This window comes from Diceros bicornis, chromosome 3, assembly GCF_020826845.1.
Source record: "Diceros bicornis minor isolate mBicDic1 chromosome 3, mDicBic1.mat.cur, whole genome shotgun sequence".
NCBI classification, from domain to species: domain Eukaryota; kingdom Metazoa; phylum Chordata; class Mammalia; order Perissodactyla; family Rhinocerotidae; genus Diceros; species Diceros bicornis.
In genome coordinates, this window is record NC_080742.1 from 84,471,119 (window position 1) to 84,491,662 (window position 20,544).

Here is a 20,544-nt window from a genome sequence, read left to right on the forward strand (position 1 = left end):
GATAAGTTGGACAAAGGGATGATTCACGTCCTGGGTGGGATAGCTCGAGATTTCATCACGCTACTCAGAATGGTGTACAATTTAAAACTTACAGTTTATTTCTGGAATTTTCCATATAATATTTTTGGACAAGGGTTGACTACTGGGTAACTGAAACTGTGGAAAGCAAAACCATGGATGAGGGGGAACTACTTTATTTGCTTTTTGACTGAGTCACCAGCCCTGCTGTAGAGAGGGAATCACACAGTGACAAGTTTTTATGAAAAGAAACTGATAATTTAAAAAAGGAAGGAAAAAAAAGGAAACTGCATAAAACTAATAAATGCAAGAAAGATTGAACTAGGACTTCTTTTAAATTGCCTGTTTTATTAGGAACGTGAAAAGTGATCCCAATAAGTCTGACAATTTCTAAATATTAGAGCTGATACCTTTCTCAAGTTCAAGAGACCCTAACCTCTCACACGGTGCACAATTATTACTTTTCAAACCTACTACAGTATCAAAGGCAAATGTAATTAGAATGGGGGCTGGAGAGGGAATGGAAACCACAGAGAAAGGGAAGTTGGAGACCTGATGTATAGTATTTCACAGCAAGTGAAACAGAAGCACATGTAAACAAGAGAATGCATATATCAGACCTGCTGGAGATTATAAAGGAGTACTTATCAACACAACTCACAAGTATTGACCTCTACGAGAAGTGGATTCTCAAAATCTATCACAAACCTCACCTCTAAGTAGTCTCAATGGATAATTCCCTCCAGTTGTGATTATTTTTAATACTTACATACTCAATAATATAGTACCCCTTGCATTATCTAGCATTATTGAGAAATGAAGGTCAATGGTATGCTGAAGTATAATAGCAAGGAGCTTTGAAGTCAGAGAAACAGAGTTCAAATCTTAGCCTCACTACTCAAGAGCTTTATGACCTTGGGCAAGTTATTTAATCTTTGCTTCAGTCTCTTCATCTCTAAAATCTCTAAAATGGGCTTAACAATATTAACTACACTCACAGGTGTATGTGATAAGTAAATAAAATTATACCTGTTACACGGCATCACAGTGCTCAAATAAAAAACTGCTATTTGTTTAATTTAAACCATTCTGAATAGAAATCCTAATGCTTCAGTTAATTTTTCTTTCTTCTTAAGGCAAACAAACACAATCTAACTTTTTCTGTACTGTACAGGATCATAATTACAAATATAAATTATAAGATTGTGTGTGACTATGATTCCAAAAGTTTCTACATGCTATCAAGCAATCAGTCTCTTTATCGCACACCTTAAGCAAAGACAGCCCCTGACAAGATTTAAAGTTTAGAGATGTCTCTGTGCTAATTATTTCCAAATTGTTAGTTAAAATTTTTTAAATTGTAGCCATTTTTCTATGTCTTTATTCTTAGTCAGAGAAAACTTGTTGTACTTGCCTCTTGCAAGCCCCTTTGTCATTTTCTTAATGTGCTGATGCTAAGCTGCTGTGAGCTAAGAAACCGGATAACCATTTCAAGGCAGACTGATATGGTGAAAAAAATATGGGTTGGAGATTCAGACAGCTCTGGGTTTAAAGCCCAGTTATGATACTCACTTTGTGACCTTGTTAAGTTACTTAACTACTCTAAGCTTTGCTTTGCTCATCCTTAAAATGGGAGTACTATTGCCTATATTGAAATGCTGTGGTAAAAAGCAAATGAAAACTTAGGTAAAATCTTGCAGACTGCTTTCTAGTACCTGGCGATAGAAGTCATCCTGTGAATGGTAATTATTATTATATAACTAATAAAGTATGTTAAAACTGTAGCTAAGTTAATAAAAAAGAATTTCTTACTTGGAACATATGCTTTTCATGTGTCAAATTCCCTGGCACTATACTGGAGATACAAAGACAAAAAAGAATATAGTACTACCCTCCAGAGACCCAGAGTCAAATTAAAGACAGACATGTAAACAAAATCACAGCAATTTGATAAGTGAAACAGCAAAAGAAGCGGCACTCCATCTGAAGTCAAAATATTTTTCTGGAAGCGGTGATACTTAAGCCAAGAAGATAAACGGGCACTCATGACGTTGGGGTTAGGGATTGAGGTGAGCAGACTTGGTCAAGCAGGATGAAAGAGCACATGTAAAGATATACAAGTCAGAAACAGCATGGCAGGGTCTGGAGCAGAGCGCTTATAGAGAGGCAAGTTTAAAAAGCCAGGTGGAGGGGCCAGCCCCATGGCTTAGCGGTTAAGAGCTCGCGCTCCGCTACTGGCGGCCCGGGTTGGGATCCCGGGCGTGCACCGATGCACCGCTTCTCTGGCCATGCTGAGGCCGCATCCCACATACAGCAACTAGAAGGATGTGTAACCATGACATACAACTATCTACTGGGGCTTTGGGGAAAAAAAGGAGGAGGATTGGCAATAGATGTTAGCTCAGGGCCGGTCTTCCTCAGCAAAAAGAGGAGGATTGGCGTGGATGTTAGCTCAGGGCTGATCTTCCTCACAAATAAATAAAACTGTTTAAAAAAAAAAAAAAAAGGGCAGGTGGAGACCAGATCATAAAGGCCGAGTATGCCAAGCCAAGGAGGAGATGGCCCTTTGTAAAATAAGTAATGGGGAATCACAAAAGCATTTTAAGGGCAGTGCAGGAGGTTGGCTGAAAAAGATAACATGCTCAGACTCACATTATAGAGAAATCCCTCCAGCTAAGTTGTGCAAGTTGACCAGGAAGGAGGAGAAAACCAAAGTCAAGGAAAATACAGTCCAGGAGGGAAAGAAGCAGCAACTAATCTAAAGTAGCAGCGATAAGAATGGAGAGTAAGGAATGGATGAGAGAGACGAAGCGGGGAGTCTTGATAACACTCAGAAATCTAGGAAAATTTCTCAATTTCTAGTTTGGGCAAACGGCTGGGTCATGATGTCATTAGTCAAAATGGAGACAAAAGAAATAGAAACAGTTTTTGAGAAGAAAATGTGAGTTCAATTTGGAATTTATCTGAACAGATCTATCCATTAGGCAGTCTGGAGCTCAGGTGAGGGCCGAATTAACTCTAATGGGAGATATCAATGTAAAGCAGAAATGGAAAACATAGACAAAAGTAATGTCACCCAGAGGAAGCATATAGGTTGAAAATGAGACTATGAATATCTACTATCATTGCTCATGAATATCATACTTTCTGGCTTTCACTGTTTTCCAACTGGACAAAATGAACTTTATGCAAATGAGATGTTACTTATAAAGATGCTTAAGTTTCCTGAGCATTGTGTCCAACTTGTTCACTATCATGACAGGCTTGGAACCTGAAAGGTGCCCAATAAAAATGAATGAATTAGGGGCCGGCCCGGTGGCGCAGCAGTTAAGTGCGTGCGCTCTGCTTCAGCGGCTGTGGGTTCGCAGGTTTGAATCCCGGGTGCGCACCAACGCACCACTTGTCAAGCCACGCTGTGGTGGCGTCCCACACAAAGCAGAAGAAGATGGGCACGGATGTTAGCCCAGGGCCAATCTTCCTCAGCAAACAGAGGAGGATTGGCATTGGATATTAGCTCAGGGCTGATCTTTATCACACACACACACACACACACAAAAGAATGAATTAACTAAATACGGTCTTTAGGTCAGTCAAGACGCCAAACTGTTCCAGATATTGTTTTAATACTATAGATGAACACTAAATATGGAAATAATCTAAAATTTTTTTTATATGCTGCTTTTTCCATTTAGAAACATACAATTTTCAATGGTTTGGGAACTCAAAACCAATTTTTCAGAGTTCAAGAACTCACCCAGAATTAACAATTTATGCCTATCCATATTTCAGATTTCTGTATAGAAGTCAGAAGCAGGCAGAAAAGTACAATTATTGATTTTTTAACAACAATAATTTTAAAAAAGGGAAAATACTAAAATGCTTCACCTACAGGTCCATTCTTTTTTTTTTTTAATTTAATTAATTTATTTATTTATTCACCCCCCAAAGCCCCAGTAGATAGTTGTATGTCACAGCTGCACATCCTTCTAGTTGCTGTATGTGGGACGCGGCCTCAGCATGGCCCGAGAAGCGGTGCGTCAGTGCGTACCCAGGATCCGAACCCGGGCCGCCAGCAGTGGAGCGCACGCACTTACGGGGCTGGCCCTACAGGTCCATTCTTATATGTTAATGTGAGAGATCTTCACAGGACTACCGAGGAGGAGCGAGGAGAGTATTTTAGAGACTCTCACCCCTTAGAAGGAAAACTAGACAAGTCCAAATGTTTCTTTATGTACCTTCTTTGTACACACTTACTCAGATACATACATATTACATAAACTCAGAAAATAATCACGAGTGTTCATAAATTGGTGGATGAAAAAGGTGAGTCAATGTGCAGGGAAGATGACTGCTGAGCAGAAGAAATTATGTTATAAGGACTTGAGAGTGTTAAAAGGCACAATAAGCGAGCTCAGTCAGTAACAACTGGATTGTGGGTTTTTGGTTCTTATATTTTTTGTTATTTTTCATTAACAAAGCAAAAGATATTTTAACAGATTCAAGTTACTCAATAAAAACTAAGAAAGGAAAAAGCTCAATGTTCTGTTCATAGGATTACATTACAGTCAAACCCTTTTGGATAAACCAGTTCTTAGCACTTCTTTTTACTTTTCTTTGAATGTCTATCTTCCCTCTCACGCACATCTTTTTTGTTAATGAGAGGAGGCAGCATGGTAGTAACAGGGCAATACAAAATAAAACTGAACATAATGACTTAATTTAAAAAACTAACTGAAAATAAATTAATCCATTATTATTGGCACATATTTTCACATAAACGTTTTTGTGTGATTCTGAATTCTTTGTGCATAATTTATCTGCCTGAATATGGACCTTGGGAACGTCCCACCAAAAATCCTGATACCATATGCTTTCACAACTGCATTTTAGATTGTCAGAGACTGCATGGAGTAGTTAAAGATGTAAGTCTGGAGTCAGCAGTTTACTTCTGGCTTCGTCATTTGTTATCTATACGTTTGGATTTTTTTTCTTAAGTACCCTGCATCTCAGTAACCTTATCTGTAAAATGGGAGTAATAAAAGGATTTACTTCACAAGACTCACAAGGATGATATAAAATAATGTATTAGGAAGACACTATATAAACTGTGTTATTTTTGTGGCTGTGAGATCAGTTAGTACTTATCAACTTTTCATATTTCAAAGACATCAAATAACCTAGCTTCCCCCATAACAGAAAAACAAAAGCCCACTCACTTCCAGAGTACTGCAGTGTCCCACCACTGGAAAGTGCACCATGGATTGAAGTGTTCCAAGTAATTTCTTCCCTTTAATCTTACACTGAAACATCCAATAAGTCAGGTTTCAGATTGCCACTAGCTGAGAAGGCAGTGAATGGCGTCCTAAAAATCCACTGCGAATAACAACTTAGCAGATAACCTGCACGCAAAAAAGTCTAAATCGTAAACAGTAAAACCTATCAACAGCTTGCCTTGCACAATCCTGCAAGTTTAGGAAACTCCGCTTCTGCTTACTTGCTTCCTAACACAGATCTCTGAAGCAAAAACAGACCACCATAACAGTGGTCATATTCTTTGAAGAACTCAAATCTAGATTGGGTTCTCACATTTTTAGAAGGTGAGCAAGATGCCCTCCATGGTTATGTCAGAAAGTTACACTTTTTAGAAGCAAGATGCCCTCCATGGTTATGTCATAAAGTTATAGTGTTGTTTTGGAAGATTTCTTTCTAGATTATCATCATATTAAAATCAGATGTTCTCTCATAATTAAGTTCTCTCATAATTACAAAGGGCACAGTTTCAGGGTCCAAAGGCAGGCCAGCTTAATTTTAAGTTTACCAGTCCACCACAATGTGGATTCAGGCTTCTATGCTGGGTTTAGGTTACAGATTAGCTTTCTTCATCATGATTTTACCCGCGAATATACTGTGACTAAACTGCATTACTACTTATTACACATGCAAGCATTTCAGATGGAATCAAGGAGAAAGATGGAATAACTGAAGTTAACATGCTTGTCTGAAAACTACTCAGATATCTTAAACACTCTCAAATGCTAACTGACAATCCTACCACTTGAAGCAAATAGGTACTTGTCGAAGTGGGGGACAGGAAAAGGACCACACCCAAAGTTAAGACATGACAGCGAAGTGATACCAAGTGTCAGAATTTTAACTATTGCTATTTTCGGTGCTCTTTTTCACGGTTAACGACTACCTGAAATTCCTAACAGGCCCCAAGTTAAAGACAAACGTTCCTCTGATTCTAATCACTCAGGTTACTTCATTCAGTAATGGGCAGGTCCAAGATGGAAAATCACCTCATTCAAAGAAAGATGTGACTAACTCTGCCGAAGAACAGGGCCAAACTCAGGGATCCGTGCTCAGAAGGGACGCTGCAAGAGCGGGTTAGCGCTCCTCCCCTCCCCCAAGGGGTCAGGGAAGGCAAGAGAGCCTGACTGTCTCCCCACGGCAGTTACCCGGCACAGGACGCGACCTCGCTACCTGGACCCTCCTTTCAGTTCAGACGCTCCCTGACTCCCTGCCTCCTGGTGCCACCTCCATCCAGGATGTCTCTCCGCCCCCCGCCCCCGCCCCGCCAGCCGAGCTCCCGTCAGCTTCCTCAGCCTCACCTCCATCCCACCTCCGCGCTCGCCTACTCCACGCATCCCGCTTACCTTGGCCACGTAGTCTTTCACCTCATCCAAGTCTCCGTTTTTCAGGGCCCACATGAACTCCTTGTCGCACATCACCGCAGCGGGGCGGGCCGGCTGGCCGGGCAGAAGACGAGGAGGCGGTGGCAGCAGCAAGCGGACGCCGCCGGGCGACAGGGAGACAGGGCCGCGCGGAGCCGGAGAGGAGAAGGGAAGGCGGGGTAGGCTGCCAGGAGGGCGAGGCAGTTGGCCGCGGCGACCGTTAGGGCGGGAGAAAGTTCTTTTGCGGCCACCAGGCCCAGCAGAGCAGGTTCCGCCTGGGCGAGGGGAAGCAGGAGCGTTTACACTTCCGGTTCACTCCCAGCTAGGACCCTCCCCCAACTTCCTCTTCCTCTTCCCCACGGCGGAACGCCCTGCGCCGGACCCCGCCCCGACGGGAGCGCCCGTGTGCGCAGGCGCAGTGGCTAGACTGCTTTGCTAACGGGTGGGGGGGAAGTGGGCGGGGCTAGGAGGCCAGCGAAGGGGGTCGGAGGTCAGGAAGGGCTGAGAGCAAGAGGAGAGAGAATTTCAGATGGGGTCTGGACGTTTCTGCACACCATAAGTGGGAAAAACTTTTTCTTTAAAACACAACCTTGGAGGGCATCTTGCTCACCTTCTAAAAGTATCCAGTAGGAGTGTTTGATTTGAATTCCTTCCCTTCTTTCTTTTCTTTTCTCCCTATTCCCTTCCCTTCCTCCCTTTCTCCCTTCTTCCCTCCCTCCTTCCTTCCTCCCCTTCCTCCCTTCCTCTTTCTCTCCATCCCTTCCTTCCTTCGCTCTCAAGCATCCCTTGGTCTCCTAGTACATGCCAGACTCTGCTGGGCACCAAGGATATAGTAAAAAGATGGAATAAAACAATTCCTGCCCTCAAGGAGCTCTTTGGTACTTATAACAATAATGGGAACTCACTGTGTCTATACTATGTATAATGTTCTGTGGGGAGAAAAACGTTAGTGTGTGGCAGGGAAAAAACTTTACTCATCTCCTTGACCAGCAAATGATGTCCAGGACTAGGAATTCTGTTTAATGCCATGGGACAGAGCAAATCTAACTGTCAGGTACAATTTGTGTTTTTAAAATTTTGTGTTCATTTCTTTTTAATGGTTTGAAGCTTCAGGACTGTTCTAGTGAAGCCAGTTCTACTCTTCCTAGAGTTTGGCTGTATTAGCTTGGGGCATATCCACCAGGTAAATTGTGCCTCATCCCTAATGATTCAGACATGCACACATGAACAGAGAGATCCCATAAAAACGCTTATTGGAGGTATTATATATATAAAGTCTATTATTTATGATCCACTAAACAATTAAACCAGTCTACTTGCTGTGCTTGCCGTATAGTAGGGGGGCGGAGAACACAGACTCTGGAACCAGATTGCTTAGTTTTGAATACAAGACCCAACCCTTACTAATTTTGTGTCACATCTGTCAAGTTACTTAACCCCTCTCTGTTTAATTTTCCACTTGTGTTAAATGGGGCTAACAAAGTTCAATAAATGTAATTTTTTTTGCTATCATTTAGAAATAGCAAATAGAGATTTCAAATCAAAAGAAAAGTCTCTGAATATTGAACAGCTACCTTGATTGCCATTCTGTTGATTTTCCTTTCTGACAAATAGAAATACAAAATCACGTACCTGATGGTGATACATTTCTGGAAACAAAGCTCCAGGAGGAATTTGTTAGGCAAATCCTGGAGTCCCCATCTCTTCTCTTACACTCTCACCTGTGTGATCTTTGAGTGACGTAAGGCTGACAGCTCTTGATTTAGATCTCCAGCCCAGACTTCTCCTTTGTGATCTGTTCTTATATTTAACCTCTTACCCATTTGAATGTCTGAAACTTAACGTGTCCAAAATAGGATCTAGTCTCCTCTAGATTCTAAACCTAGTTGTTCCCTAGACTTCTCCATCTCTATAAATGACATCAGCAACCATCCCGTCACTAAAACCAGAAACATGGTGACAAAGATTCTCTCTTTGACTAAACTTGAACCAGGCTCCTCTGAGCCCTCTTCTCGAGTAGGCCTCAAATCTTGGTCTGTACAGACTTGAACAAACACTAACATAGTTCCTAACAGCTCAAGGCCACCTCTCTAAGATGACCCTAGTCCCCTTTAAAGTGCCTGCTTGAGAAATCTCAAAGCTGTCCAAATTTTCTTAGTGTTTGTCCCACCCAACACCTGAGGATAGGGCCTCTGACTCCCAGTCTCTGTAGGAGGGTAGAATCCTAACTTCGATGATTGCCAGCCGATAGGCACAGCTGGCCCAATCGCATTCACACTGACTAACTTTTTCTAATTTGTCACTTCCCTGACTCTGCTGAGCCTGCACTTCTCCCTCTTCCCACTCCCTCATTCTCCCTTTAGAACACTCATTTACCTCTGTACAAATCCAAGCTGAGTTCAGTTCATGCTAGGCTCTTTTCCCTATTGCAAGAGTTACTACTGAAAAAAATCTGTCTTGACCACTTTCACTAGTGTCTGGCTTTGTTTATCTTTGAAAATGGGAGTCATCAACAACTCCTCCCTTTCCCAGTCTTTCTCTCTTATTCAATCCGTCAGTAAATCCTTCAAAATATATCTTAAATTCTTCACTTCTTGCCATCTTCACTACTGACTATTCCCGCCACACACCCCTTCTCCACCACTGTCATCTCTGTCTGCACTGAGATGGTGCCTCCATAATATCCTCCCGGCTGGTCTACCCATTTTCACTTTTACCCTTTTCCAAGTAATTCACCACATAACCAGAGTTACCTTTTTGAAACATAAATCAAATATGCACTTCTTGTCCTAAGACCGTTCAATGGCTTCCTATTGCATTTAGGATAACATCCTAATTATTTGCGATGGCCTTCAGGGCTTTCTGTGATCTGACCCTGAGAGTCTCTCCTGTCTCATTGCTTCCTTGGTTCCCAGAGATCTCGTCTTCTGTCAGTTTCAGGAAAAACCAAGGTCATTCCAGCCTCGGGCAGTTATGCTTGTTGTTTCCTGTCTGGAATGTTCTTCTAATTCTTGCTCACTTCTTCTGAACTTTGAGGTCTCAATGCAAATGTTACCTCTTCAGGCCTCCAGACCACTTACTTTAAATAGGTCCGTCAATTACTTCTACCATGTAACCCAGCTTTTTTTCCCCCCTTCACCTCACTTATCACAAATATTTTCATTATTTTTTTGTTGATCTATTTTGGTAGGTATTTATGGTGTTCAGAAAATATTTCCTTTTGTCTGCCACCCTGGGCACAAGAGAGAATTACTCTTCCTGGCTTCCTTGTGGTTGAGTAATGTCATGTAACTAATTTTGGCCTATTAGTTATGAGCAGAAGTAATATGAGTCACTTCTAGGCTTGCCAATGCAATACCCTTCAGAGCTCTTTTTTCCCTCTGGGACAGCAACCAGCAACATTCAAGACAGTGACTACACAGTCTGCCTGGGTTCCTGAGTGGCCACAATGAGCAGAGCTCCTCTGCCATCCTGTAAGGGATATGTAGTATGAATAAAAATTAAACTTTTGTTGTTTCAAGCTACTGAGATTTTGGTGTTTATTACTGCAGCAACACTGAGCCAATCTTGACTAGTAGAGAAATTGTTGTCAGAAGGGAGATGTTACTAGAACAAAAACCTTATATAGATGGCATTGGCTTGGGGACTAGGTAGTACATAACAAAGGAAGTGATATTAGAAGCTATAAGGATAGTGATTCATATTCACAGGAGTGAAATATTTGGCAAAGCAATCTCTTGTAATAGCATGGTGACGCATGGAGGGCAGATAATGTACCCTATAAACTTGTAGCTTTAGTAGAATAGGCTGGAAAATGGAAAGCTGGTGGCTTGTGTTGGTAACTATTTTTTGTGTGTGGGGGCATTATTTGTGTGTGGGGTTTTTATTTATTTTTTCCAGCTTTATATAATTGACATATAACATTGTGTAAGTTCAAGGTATACAGTGTGTTGACTTCATATATGCATATATTGAAATGATTGCCTCAGTAAGGTTAGTTAACACATCCATCACCTCACATAGTTACCTTTTTTTTTGTGGTGAGAACTTTTAAGATTTTTTCTCTTAGCAACTTTCAAGTATATAATACAGTATTGTTAAATATAGTCACCATGCTGTACATTAGATCCCCAGAATTTATTCATCTTATAACTGGAATTTTGTACCTTCTGACTGCTTTCACCCCCACCTTCCTACTAACAACCACAAATCTACTCTCTGTTTCTATTCAGTTTTTTTAGATTCCTCATATAAGTGAGATCACATAGTATTTGTCTTTCTCTGTCTGACTTATTTCACTTAGCATAATATCCTCAAGGTTCATCCATGTTGGCACAGATGACAGGAATTCCTTCTTTTTTAGGGCTGAATAATATTCCATTGTGTATGTATATATGTATATGTGTGTATATATATATATATATACACACACACACACACACACATTTTCTTTATCCATTATTCTGTCAATGGACACTCAGATTGTTTCCATGTCTTGGCTATTGTAATTAATGCTGCAGTGAACATGGTAGTAAAGATATCTCTTTGATATCCTGGTTTCATTTTCTTTGAATATATACGCAGAAGTGGAATTGCTGGGTCATATGGTAGTTCTATTTTTAATTTTTGAGGAACCTCCATACTGTTTTCCATAGCAGCTGCACCAATTTACATTCCTACCAACAGTGCACAAGGGTTCCATTTTCTCCACATCCTCACAAATGTGTTATCTCTTGTCTTTTTGATGATAGCCACTCTAACAAGTATGATGTCTTATCTCATTGTGGTTTTGATTTGTGTTTCTCTGATGATTAGTGATGTTGAGCATCTTTTCATATATCTGTTGGACATTTGTATGTCTTCTTTGGAAAAAAGTCTGTTCAGATCCTGTGCCTATTTTTTAATTTGATTATTGGTTTTTGTTTTTTTTTTTGTTTTTTTTTTGCTATTGAGTTATATGAGTTACTTAAATATTTTGAATATTACTCATATATATGATTTGCAAATATTTTATTCCATTCCATAGGTTTTTTTCATTTTGTTGATTCTTTTGCTGTGCAGAAGCTTTTTAGTTTGATGTAGTCTCACTTGTTGATTTTTGCTTTTGTTGCTGTGCTGAGAAGCTGGAGTTGGTGTATTAAGAATATGTGGGTTACGACCTGCTGAATGCAGAGGCACAAACCATTCCCATGTGGGTGGCAGGTAGCTGCCGGAGCATCTGATTTTACTTTGGGGAAGTGAAACCCATGATCGTTCTGATGGAAGACTTCCATCAAAGCTTCAGTACACCCACACGAAAGAAGTAGAGTCACAAGATTTATAGCCTACAGATCCCAGAAGCAAGGGGGCACAATGAGCCAGGGGAAGGGCAGTCCTCTGTCTCAGGTCTCAAGTGAGCAGATAAAAGAGCAAGGTAGCAAGCAACTATTATTTATATGGTGGTTGAGGTGGAGGTCACTAACTTTTCTCAGGCTTAACTCTAAGTGATTATTTAAAAATGTGCCCCGGGAAAAGTAAAATGAGAACTTATGGCTGGAATCCTAAGCTCAAGTCCTTATCTAAATGTTCAGACTGTGGGTGTGAGCAGGTTATTATACTGTAAAATGCCTGGGGAGTAACTTGTTTTTCTCAAAAGTTGTTTTTCTCATCACAGTTGCCTGAGTTTTTGGTGTCATCTCCAAAAAATATTGCCAAGACCAATGTCAAGGAGCATTTTTCTTATATTTTCTTCTTTTTTTATGATTTCAGGTCTTATATTTAAATCTTTAATCCATTTCGAGTTAATTTTTGTAAGTGGAGTAAGACAGGAGCCCAACTTCATTCTTTTGCTTATGGCCGTCTAGTTTCCCAACATCATTTATTGAAAAGACTATCTTTTCCCTATTGAGTATTCTTGGCTCCCTTATCATATATTAGTTGACTATATATGTGGGGGTTTATTTCTGGGCTGTCTATTTTGCTCCTTTCGTCTGCATTTATGTCAGTACCATACTATAGCTTTGTAACATAGTTTGAAATCAGGAAGTGTGATGCCTCCAGTTTTGTTCTTCTTTCTCTGGATTGCCCTCAAGGTCTTTTGTGGTTCTATACTAATTTTAGGATTTTTTTTTTTTCTAATTAGGATTCTTTCCTTTTTTTTTTTTTTTGAGGAGGATTGGCCCTGTGCCAACATCTGTTGCCAATCTTTCTCTTTTTCTTTTTTCTCCCCAAAGCCCCAGTACATAGTTGTATATCACAGTTGTAGAGTTGTAGCTCTTCTACATGGGATGGTGCCCCAGCATGGCTTGGTGAGCGGTGAGTAGGTCCGCGCCCAGGATCCGAACCGGTGAACCCCTGGCCACCAAAGCAGAATGCGCGAACTTAACTGCTATGCCCCCGGGACGGCCCCCTAATTTTAGGATTTTTTAAAAAAAATGCCACTGGAATTTTGATAGGGATTGTATTGAATCTATAGATGGCTTTGGGTAGTGTGGACATTTTAACATCAATTCTTTCAATCCATGAATATGGAATATCATTCCATTTGTTTGTGTCTTCTTCAGTTTCTTTCATCAATGTCTTATAATTTTCAGTTGTATAAGTCTTTCACCTCCTTGGTTAAATTTATTCTTAAGTATTTTATTGTTTTTGATGCTATTGTGAATGGGATTGCTGTATTTCTTTTTCACATAGTTTATTGTTAGTGTATAGAAATGCAACTGATTTTTGTATGTTGATTTTGTATCCTACGCTTTGATGAATTTTTTGATCAGTTCTAACAGTTTTTGGTGGAGTCTTTAGGATTTTCTACGTGTAAGATTATGCATCTAAAAACAGAGACATTTTTATTTCTTCCTTTCTGATTTAGATGTCTTCTATTTCTTTTTCTTGCCTGATTGCTCTGAATAGGACTTCTAGTACATGTTGAATAGGAGTAGTGAAAGTGGGCACCCTTTTCTTGTTCCTGATCTCAGAGGAAAAGCTTTCAATTTTTCACCATTCAGTATGATGTTTGCTGTGGACTTGTCATATATGGCCTTTACTATGTTGAGGGAAGTTCCTTATATACCAAGTTGCTGAGAGGGTCTATCATGAAAGGGTGTTGAATTTTGTCAAATGCTGCTTCTGCATCTAGTGAGACGATCATATAATTTTTATCTTCCATTCTATTAATGTGATTTATCACATTAATTGATTTTTGTATGTTGAACAGTTCTTGCATCCCAGGGATGAATCCCACTTGATCATGATGTATGATCTTTTAATGTGTTGTTGAATTCAGTTTGCTAGTATTTTGTTAAGAATTTTTGCATCTATAATTCATCAGGGATATTGGCCTTTATTTTATTTTATTTTTTTTCCTTGTCCTATCTTTATCTGGCTTTGGTGTCTGGGTAATGCTAGCCTCATAAAATGAGTTTGGAAGTGTTCCCTTCTCTTCTAATTTTTGGAAGAGTTTGAGAAGGATTGGTATTAATTTTTCTTTAAATGTTTGGTAGAATTTACCACCAAAACCATCTGGTCTTGGGCTTTCTTTGTTGGGGAATTTCTGATTACTGATTCAATCTCCTTACTCATTACTGATCTGTTTAGATTTTCTATTTCTTCATGATTCAGTCTTAGTAGGTTGTATGGTTCCAGAAATGTATCTGTTTCTTCTAGATTGTGCAATTTGTTGGTGTATAATTGTTCATAGTAGTCTCTTATGATCCTTTGTATTTCTGTGTTATCTATTGTAATATTTCCTCTTTTATTTTTTACTTTATTTGAGTCCTCTCTCTTTTTTCTTGGTTAGTCTAGGTAAAGGTTTGTCAATATTGTTTATTTTTTCAAAGAACCAACTCTTAGTTTTGTTAATCTTTTCTATTATTTTCCTATTTTCTATTAATTTATTTCTGCTCTAATCTTTATTATTTCCTTTCTTCTGCTAACTTTGGGCTTAGTTTGTTCTTCTTTTCTTTTTCCTTGGGGTGTATTATTAGGTTGTTTATTTGAGATCTTTCTTTTTTCTTGATGTATGCATTTATAGCTATAAACTTTCCTCTTAGAACGGCTTTTGCTGCATCCCATAAGTTTTAGTATGTTATATTTCCATTTTCATTTGTCTCAAGATTTTTTTTTACTTCCCTTTTGGTTTCTTCTTTGATCCATTGGTTGTTCAAAAGTCTGTTGTTTAATTTCCATATATTTTGAATTTTTCAGCTTTCCTCCTATTTCTCATTTCATACCAGTGTGACCAGAAAAGATACTTGATATAATTTATATATTCTTGAATTTGTTGAGACTTGTTTTGTTGCCTAACATATGACCCATCCTAAAAACCATTCCATGTACACTTGAGAAGAATGTATTCTGCTGCTGTTGGATGGAATGTTCTCTATATGTCTGTTAGGTTCATTTGAGTGTTGGTAGCTATCAATTACACAAGATAATACAGGAAAAGATAAATTCGGAAAATAGTTGTCCAGCTTGCAGTAAGAAATGAAAGAGATTACAGAGTCCATAAATTTGGAGACTTGCACAGTTGGAAGATACAATCACGTCCTCAATCAGTAAAAAATAATACGGAGATGAGCAACAAAGGCTGATTAGAGCTCTTTGTGTCATGGATCAAATCAAGGATATGACTGTCACACTCAAGACTAAAACCTCTGAGTGGATTAAAGTGGTGCCCAGTAAATCCTTTCAGTTGGATAAAATGGTACAGATTTTCACACTGACAAAGCCTGATGGGCTCAAGGTACCCACAAGAGAGAAGTAAAATAAAAATTTGTGTCTTAGAAAGTACAGTGGCTGTGACTATGGCACATGGAGCTGACTTGAATCAAATATAGAAGAAGATGACTAAATTTTTTAGAGTGGTGCCAAAATATCTACCAGTGAGTATTAAAGGAAGCTATGAATGAAACTTAAAATGACTCTTGGGCCTCAATCTTCTGTGGGTAGGAGGTAGTCTGAGAAAGCTGCCCCAAATCCATGGAGGACATATTCTCCAGTGCTCACTTAATATAAGGACATGGAGGATAATGGAAAAGAACACCTCTAGAAGGTGGACGGTGGAGCTAAGAACCACAGAAAACAATGCAGTGGGGAAGGGAGTCTGCCATGGATTAGAACTGGAGCCTAATCAAGGAACATTCCTCATCCTAGTATAGAGGACTCTTACAAAGTCTTCCTGGCAGGATTCCAGAATTACCACAGACTAACGATTGCTTTCTGTATCTCATTATTCTCCTTTTCAAATGGGCATGTTTATGGTGGTTATCCTGTTCCTACTCTATCATTATATGTTAGTTATGGGAGAGAATGCAGATATTTTGTTTATTTAGTTCATATGTCTCCAAATGAAGAGAAGATACATCTCTGCCTGACTACTGTGAGATCTTGGGCTTTGATGCTATGATAGAACTTTTTGGGTTATTTCCCTAGAAGAGAGTATGCATATTTTTTGTATGTGGGAAGAAAGATAAACCTAATATCTAATGATCAGAAAGGCTAACCGTGGTAGTCACTGGTCTTGCCTGCTCATGCTTCCTCCTTTGGGGCACTTTATGGCCCACTAGTGGTTGGGCAGGGCCATGTGACTAGTTCTGGCAAATGACTTGTGAACAAAGTGATATAAATCACTTCTAGGCCAAAACATTTAAACACTTAAGTGCCATTGCACTTCTTCCAATAGTGTGACAAGCCTCAGCCTGAGTTCCTGAGTAACTGTGAGATGCAAATTCCCCTGCAACCTATGATAGATGTGTAGCATCAAAAAGAAATAAATATTTTGTTTTAAGCCACTAAGATTTTGGGTGTTGTATGTTATTGAAGAATAACCTAGCCTCTCCTGAATAAAATGCCTGTATATTTTCTGCCTCTTGCATTAGAAAGTAGGCTTAATGAGGACAAGAATCTTGTCTATCTTGCTGTAAGTTATATACCAGATATTTATCACTACACTGGCTCATAGTAGGTGCTAAATAAATATTTCTTGAATTAATGAAGGGGTGAATTATCTTAGCATAATTAAGGACCTTAATTATCCAAGATTCATGCCTGAATAGACAGTCACCTCAATTTGCATGGTGATGGGGCAACAAAACTCCCACAAGCAGGGTCTAAATAATTTTCAAAAAGAATTTTGAGGTCTGCTTCAAAATACATAAAAAGAGAATAATCTTAAATAAGGCCATGACAACTTTAATGGAGGCCATGTTCTTTTATTTCCATATTACAAAATTAATACATAAATGCATGCTTATTTTTAAAATTTTAAGAAAGCATCATTGCATATAGAGTAAAAAGTGAAAATACCCTTTATTGCATCTCTGATCTTCCCCTTACATCACCCAACTTACTTTCCCATAGGTGAGTGCTGACAGGACAGTGTTCAGCAGAACTGGTGAGCTAGGGTATGCAATTTTAATTTGAGATAGTAAAAACATATAAAAATGGATATATAAGAATATTACTGTGATAATAATACCCTTGGAATTTCCTAAGTGATGAGAGCTATAAAGGTATCTTTTTTTTAGGTTAATGAGGTGACTTTTGGACCCCATCTGAGGATGGGGGCTGTTTGCCAGGAGAACCAACCATGTGATTAGAGGGTTGAAACTTTCAGTCCCACCCCTTAAGCTCCAGGGAGGAAAGAAAGGCTGGAGGTTGAATCAATTGCCAATGGCCGATAATTTAATCAATCATGCCTATGGAATGAAGTCTCCATAAAAACCCAAAAGAGCGGGCTTTGGTGAGCTTCTGGGTTGGTGACTATGTGGAGGTGCTGGGAGAGTGGTGTGCCTGGAGAGGGCTTGGAAGCTCCATGCCCTTTCCCCATGCATTTCCCTATGCATCTCTTCCATCTGGTTGTTCCTGAGTTATATTCTTTCATAATAAATGGGTAATATAGTAAGTAAAGTGTTTCTCTGAGTTCTGTGAGCCGCTCTAGCAAATTAATTGAATTCAAGGAAGAGGTACTGAGAAGCTCCAATCTATAGCCAGTTGGTCAGAAGCACAGGTGATAACCTAGGCTTGTGACTGGCGTCTAGAATTGGGGGGTGAGGGGAGTCTTGTAGACTGAACCCTTAACCTGTGCAATCTGATGCTTTCTCTTGGTAGATAGTGTCAGAATTGAGTTGAATTGTAGGACCTCCAGCTGGTATCCGGGCATTGCTTGTTGGTGTGGGGAAAACTACCCCCCCATACACATGCATGATGGAATTGGGTGCAGGACCCTTAATTACATGTGTACACACACACACACACACACACACGCACACACATTTAGAAAAAAATATCAGAAGGAATCAAATATTAATCGTGCCATTCTCTGAATTGTGGGAGTATGGTTGATTTTTTGCTTTCTTCTCTATACTTTTCTATATTTTTGAAGTTTTCATCAACAGATATTAATTTAGAAATAAGAAAAATTAAATTATTTTTATTAAGTCATATATCCATGTAGAGCAGAAGGTATATCCAATTCACTTGAAGGAGTTTAGTTTCAGTCATTGTGATAAAAAGTTTATGAAGTGAGATAACAAGAAAGAGTAATAAAGTGGACATAGCTCTACCAGATATTCAAACATGATATGAATTTACAGCAAATAATTAATTCAATAAATATTTATTCAGTTCCCAGCACTGCTTTAGGAATCAAGAAGAGAGTGGTGACTAAAACAAATAAGACCCCTGTTCTCATGGAGATAAATATTCTAGCGGGAGAGACAGATAGTAAACAAGTAAATTAATAAGATTATTTAGATGGTATTTAGTGCTATGAAGAAACTAAAGAAGGCTCTTATAACACTGACTGTTGTTGGAGGGGGGCAATATTGGCTAGATATGGTGGTCAAAGGAGGGTTCTCTGAGAGCAGAATATTTGAACTGAGACTTGGATGAGAAGGAGTGAGCCATTCAAACTTCTGCAGGGAGAGCATTCCAGGCAGAGGGAACAGCAATTGCAAAGGCCAAGGCAGGTATAGGCTTGGTAGAATCAGGGATTGGGTGGGCCAGCGAGTAGGACTTTGTAAGTGAAAAGTCATGGTAAGTCCTGACAATAATGTGGACTTGCTGAATGTGTTGTTTGGATTTTCTTGGGCAAGAGAAACGTATGACCTATAGAATATTACTGACAAACTTTTCAAATGTGGTAAAAAACAATGCAGTGCTTAAATGGCATTAATATCACAGGGAAAGTTTAATGAGTATAAAATTCAGTCTCCCATTTCTCTTGCCTCTCACAAGTTCTCATTTAGATTATGTGCCTTAGGTAGATGCAATGTTGTGAACAGATAAGACCCTTAGAGGTAGTTAAACAATTTCAAGATGAGGTTTTGAGGAACCGCATTCTTCACCATGCCCTGATTAAGCCCTCTAAAACTAATGCATGGTATCAGCACTGAGTGCCAGGCAGCAGGTGCTGATGAGTGATAGTCCAAGACCAGAACTGGGCCAGAGGGGCAGCACACAGGCCATTGGTGTGTGCTTGTGTATGGGGGTGGGTGGTGGCAATGAATCTGGGAGGCCACAGTGTTTGGCTGGGCACACAACTGGAGTGATCGACTATGGCGCTAGGGATGCCTAGGTCATTCCATTGCAAAGGATCTAGATTCATTTTTAGAATGGAGTATGCTGAGCTTAAACAGCCTCAACTATTTTAGGAAGATAGTGAGTTAACTTGACCAAACAGAGACGTTTAATTTAAAGATAAGGGGAGGGCCGGCCCTGTGGCTTAGCAGTTAAGTGCGCGTGCTCCGTTACTGGCGGCCCGGGTTCAGATCCCGGGCATGCACCGACGCACCGCTTCTCCGGCCATGCTGAGGCTGCGTCCCACATACGGCAACTAGAAGGATGTGCAGCTGTGACATACAACTATCTCCTGAGGCTTTGGGGGAAAAGAAAATAAAATTATAAAGATAAGGGGAGATCCTGACTTACTGTAGAGGTTTATTTGTGAGCAGAATTTACTGAGACTTGAATTTCTTCTTTGTTCTGAATTATATTTCACTTTTTATATCTAATTATTAGAGGATAATTTATTATTACCTTTATATCTAATTATTAGAGGATAATTTATTGTTATATGGTTTATAGAAACAAATATATTGTTATAGACAAAATACAATCAATTGGAAAGTATGCTGTTTTTCCTTTTATTAATCCATACCTATGTGGATTCTGGTGCCAGGCACCACTACTCACCTTTGGCAGTACCTGAATTTTAGGGCATATCCCTGGGTTGAGATCATTAGTCTCTGAGGTGTTAACTTTGCAATCTTGAGCTTATAATAGAAAAGGCAAATGTCATACTGCCACAAATGACAGCAATCACTGAAATGGACCCTTAGGGAACTATACCAGACTGGATGGATTAAGAGACAGAGATTTAGCTTGCAAAGTCTGCCACATAAAGTTGAATTCGTCAGGGATGAGAATTGGCTACCCAAAAATGTGTCTCTTTGGCATAAGGATTATTTGGGGCTGGTTACTTTTAAAAACTGCAGACATAGGAAAAGCTCTGAAAACCAAGTAGAAGTTACACTTTGTAAGAGACATTTACATTTGTAAGGGAAGTCTCCACTTGTAAAGATGTCTCCTTCTCTGTACCAGGAAGAAAGGGGGACGACATTATCTCTGGAAACTCTTATCTATGCAGAGGGCAAGGACTTAAATCTGCATAATAACCTTACTCTTGTTTACTGTGCTTTTCTGGTAATCTCCCCTAACTGACTCCCCCCAACCCCAACATCTTCCTTTGTCTTTAGCTAAAGATAGTATTTAAGGTAATAGCCTCTGCCATTTTGGCAAGTTACTCAGGTTTCCTGGGTCTCTCCCAGTATAGATGTTATAAATCTTTGTTTGATTTTCTCCTGTTATTCTGACT

The 20,544-nt window shown here is 39.5% G+C and overlaps 1 protein-coding gene across 2 annotated transcripts in view; it reads right to left on the reverse strand.

The window, feature by feature from the left end:
- MTPN (myotrophin) overlaps positions 1 to 6,986 on the reverse strand; it is a 61,741-nt gene extending 54,755 nt beyond the window's left edge. Inside the window, exon 1 of one of the 2 annotated variants that reach the window (XM_058530870.1) lies at positions 6,675 to 6,986. In XM_058530870.1, the coding sequence (XP_058386853.1) occupies positions 6,675 to 6,746 (72 nt within the window). In that variant the 5' untranslated portion in view covers positions 6,747 to 6,986. Of the gene's footprint in view, positions 1 to 5,234; positions 5,292 to 6,674 lie in introns of those variants that run through there. The other variant, XM_058530861.1, reaches the window with a different exon arrangement.
- Between the last annotated feature and the right edge of the window lie 13,558 nt (positions 6,987 to 20,544).